This window comes from Apteryx mantelli, chromosome Z (assembly GCF_036417845.1).
Source record: "Apteryx mantelli isolate bAptMan1 chromosome Z, bAptMan1.hap1, whole genome shotgun sequence".
Taxonomy (NCBI): domain Eukaryota; kingdom Metazoa; phylum Chordata; class Aves; order Apterygiformes; family Apterygidae; genus Apteryx; species Apteryx mantelli.
Genome location: NC_090020.1, coordinates 27,134,046 through 27,138,360, shown reverse-complemented (window position 1 = coordinate 27,138,360; position 4,315 = coordinate 27,134,046). Strand labels below are relative to the sequence as shown.

At 35.5% G+C, this 4,315-nt stretch overlaps 1 protein-coding gene across 1 annotated transcript; it reads right to left on the bottom strand.

The window, feature by feature from the left end:
- Nucleotides 1-2,142: 2,142 nt before the first annotated feature.
- LOC136995374 (cytochrome P450 1A5-like) lies at nucleotides 2,143-2,893 on the bottom strand. The gene is given in 3 exon segments (XM_067316046.1): nucleotides 2,143-2,549; nucleotides 2,552-2,650; nucleotides 2,653-2,893. Coding segments are annotated over 3 exon segments (747 nt in total).
- Between the last annotated feature and the right edge of the window lie 1,422 nt (nucleotides 2,894-4,315).

Genomic DNA, 4,315 nt, shown 5'->3' with positions numbered 1-4,315 from the left:
CTCTCTCTTAAGTGGAGACAGGTAAAAATCAGATGCTGAACAGTGCAGGGTTAAATCCTTAATGGTTAAGGGAGCAGGAATTCACACTCCTCCCAACCCTCTCTGAACTTCTTTGAGCTACAAATCAAGAGAAAATCTCACAGAAACAACCATTAGCACACACAACTGCACTCTCATTAGCATAGGTGGGAATTATGCCATTGGTATCAAGGTGAGAAGGATCCAGACCTCCTAGGAGGTGCTTTGAATCCTTCCACTTTCCCTGTGTCAGCCAGAAAGCAAATCAGTGTCTTTTAGAATACCTTTAATTCTGATCAGATAAGACAATAATTGAATTGTAAACGGAGGAGTTTTGAGATCTAGAAGTGTAATAAAGATGTAGGAACCCAAACAACCCCTTTGACAGCCTTCCAAACACTTTCAAATTATGTGCATTTTTCAGATTTAATGTGTTCTCTTCTAAAATTCATATGAAACTCCTTCTGCTATGAATGAGAGCCTACAACTGTATGTCATTAGGTGGGAGTGTAGGTAGGATAATGCATTTCATGCATGGTGTGTGGTAGCCAGGGCTTTTTGCCAGCCTTCTGTGTGCAAATGGGTCCAAACTGAAAACTGCACCTACAAACTTTGAATTTCAGGATATCATTGATTTTGCCTCCTAATGCCACAGTCATAAAATTTGTACCTGCCGAGGTCTAAAACAAAAGCTTAACTAATCTGGGATACTTAAAAAAGAAAGCAGCTCAGTTTTCTATGAAACATATTCTCTTTCTTTCTATGGTATTATTACTTCTAGCCCAGGACCACGCAGCTCTCTGCGGTTGTAGGTATTCCTTATTTCCCAAAGTGCCCTTCCCCTTTTCTCTTTGTGCAGTAATATTTATAAACAAAACTTTTTGAAATTAGTAAGCCTCACTTTGCAAGACAATGTCTTCAAGCCCGAGTATTGGAATCTGCGCTACTGTCACCTTCTTTTATATCAACAGGATTGAAAGGGGGAAAGCTCTGCCCAGCCCAAACCTTTCCCAAGCCATATAGTCAGAACCAGATATTCAGAACCAAACACAGGCTGCATTTCTTCTTCTGGCCTGCAGATAAAACATGTTAATTTTTGCCACTGTGACTATTGTACTGCATTGTGGGCAACTTCTTGACAAAGAAGAGGGAATTTTGTATTTGGCCTCTCAATTTGATTAAGGTGGTTATTGCTCTCTTAAAGGTAAAATAAAGATACATTCCCTATCTTAAAAAGCTAAAGACTTGCAGCTTTGGAAATATTTCAACAAGTACTTAGAATTTAACAGAAAGATAAAATTAGAAGATATTTGGATTATAGAAGAAAAAGCTGCTAAATAAGCAGACTTCTTAATGTTCACATTAAAAATATCAATATACCTGGAACAACAGTTTTCTCTTGACTTGAAACTTTTTTCTCTTTTAAGATCTCATCACGGTCCCAGGATTGCTATTTCCTCAACCCATTATCTCTTTTGTCTGCCTCTTCAACACAAGTGCTTAAAATTATTTTTGACTGATTTTGAAAGATAAGAAAGTATTTAAAATAATTCATTGTTACCAACACTCATAAAAAAATAGTGCTATTTAGGATATATTATCACAACTGTTTGTCCTTTTCTTTTCCGAGCTTTCTGTTTGTTCTCTACTTTGAGTATACTGGAGTATACTAAAACATTAAAATGCTCCCACTATGGTTTCTTGTGCTTTCTAATAGTGAGGACAAGAGGACTAGGGGGGGGAAACTGAAGAATCAATGACAGAAAAGCCATTAAAGAAAATCATAGCTTTATGAAACGTAAGCATGCTTGCTCCAGACATGTCATTGACAGTAGAAACGATCTGCTCATTTGTCAGCATAGCTTAATCACCTTGATTTTTTTCAGCATTCACATGGTGCAATCAGAGCACCAGTAATATCTTGAATGTAGCTCTACAGAGTAGTGTGTGAATGATTTATTTGTTCTTTAGAATTTAGCATAGGCAGGAGGTATAAAAACTGTATTTTAAATATGGACATCATAGATTTTTCAGTACACTGTCCCTGCAAACCCTTGATAAAGCTGAAGGACAAAAAAAAGCAACAAACTGAGATATTGGTTATTTAAACTCAAGGGATTCTTATTAGCAGTTCAAATTAAGAAAAGCAAACCTTCTCACCTCATGGCAGGAGATATAGTGTTCCTGAATATTTTCATTCACTAAACCTTTCATTTTTTGAATATAGGCAAAGACGCTTCTCAGTTTACTGTCAGGAAGATAACAAAAAATCAGGAACAGATCTGCAGTATTGCCAGAGCTAAAGATCCTCATGAACACACGATTAACTTGAACAACTGTGAGGAACTCCCTGTCGTTTTGGTTGTACCTTTTTCCAAAGCAGAAGGTACAGATGACATTTGCTACACATCCAGCGAAGGCGCTAGCAGGACCAGAGTTGTCCTCTTTGCCTGAGAGGTCCAGAAATGCTCTCACAGGCTCCAAAGCTTCAAAGCATACCTGTTCTTCTAGCGGACGAGAGCATGTGGAGTTTTGGCCTCCCCTGATGGAAGCTTTCTCAGGGCATTTCTTGCAATCTTCTTGTGGAGATTCCAGCCTTCTCCATATTTCTCATTGAAAGTCATAGAAAGTAATTTTCAGTCAGTGTAAAAGTATAAAAATCTGCTCTACCGGCAAAGCTTTCTCCTTGTCTGACTAATATCTGCTTAATTGTGTGGATGCCCCTCAGAACTACCACCAGCACAAATCTCAGCCTTATTTGAAATATGTCTCTGTATTTTTCTCTTAATTGTGTTAGGGTTACATGAGGGTCTTCTCCAAGTTGGGACAAGCTTCCAAAAACCAGCTGAGGGGTTGGACCTGGAGGCTCCTTCATCTTTTTGTTACCTCTTTTCTTTCACTTGATAGCAACAAGGATGTCTGCAGATGCAAGCAGCCCTATCATCTACTAACTACTCAGAAGAGAAATGAACATTTCCATAGATGACAGATTCTGAAAGAAAAAAAGGTTCAACACTGTGTGTGTAATGGCACGTACAAACCAGTTAAGAAGCATGCATATTTCTGTAACAAGTGAAAGGAAAACCTAACTACTGCTAGTATGAATTATAATTCTACTTATAGCTCAAACTTGATAAAATTCGTCCTGTATTAAGAGAGAGTGACTGATGCACTGCATGAAGCCCTTGAAATCTCTTCTACTTTCTGTATTGCTGTGAAACTGAATTATGATCTACCTTTTTCTTTCAACCTTAAATAAAATGTAGCTACTTTTATGATTTTTATGTTATTTTTAGACTATAGAAACAATCAAAAAAGCTGTTAAAAAGAAAGGGTAGTATTGCATATGAATAAAACCTTTTGAATTTTAGAAAAGGAAATGTAGCAGAATTTACCATTAAAGCACTGCAGATTCAAACTAAGAGCTGAACTTGCAGATGCTGTCTGCCCTTTTCATTTTTACCAGATAAACAGCTGCATTATTATACCAGCACCAAAGTAGAGAGAAGAGATCCTCAGTCAGTAACACGTTTATAAAAATCTTCACCTAGCCTCACATTTAAAGATGTTGATGATAACACTTCACACAATATGAAACAATTAATTTAAATATTTTTTCTACAGAATAACTCTCAAATACATATTAGAAACATACATCCATTCCTATAGATAGTTACCTCCTTTAGATAGTTATAGATAGTTACATATTCTTTGCTTTTTCTCCTGTTTTTTTAATTAAATAAATGATTCTTCCATTTACTGCTGTTGAATTTGCTTTTCATTAGCATCACACTGTCTTGCTTTTTCATCATGTGCTTATTGAAAATATATGCAATATATGCTAGATATATAGTCTTTTGTTGTTATTAAAAAGCAGTTTAGTAAGAAAACCATAGACCTTTTTAAATAACATGCCACTATAAACTTAAGTTATAGTAATGTGTAACAAACACAAGCACATCAAACCCTCTTTTCTAAATGAATGAATTATTTTTTTGTCCAAATATTTCTTAATTTGTATACTATTCATGCAGCATAAAATTATATAACTATACAGCACTGAAGAAATATGATCAACAGTTTATCCAGTGAGAAAAAAAGATATTAAAAACAAATGCTTGTATAATTATGAAAAGATTATACATCTATACACAATTCTTTACATGAACAATTTTTTCTTACCCACTCCAATCTCTGGAGAAATTCAGTATTTTAAGTACAAACTGTATTCTCATTTTTTATACTTTTTTTTTAAAGAGGAAATTTGTCGCTCCTGATGCTGTTCTGCTCCTTTTAT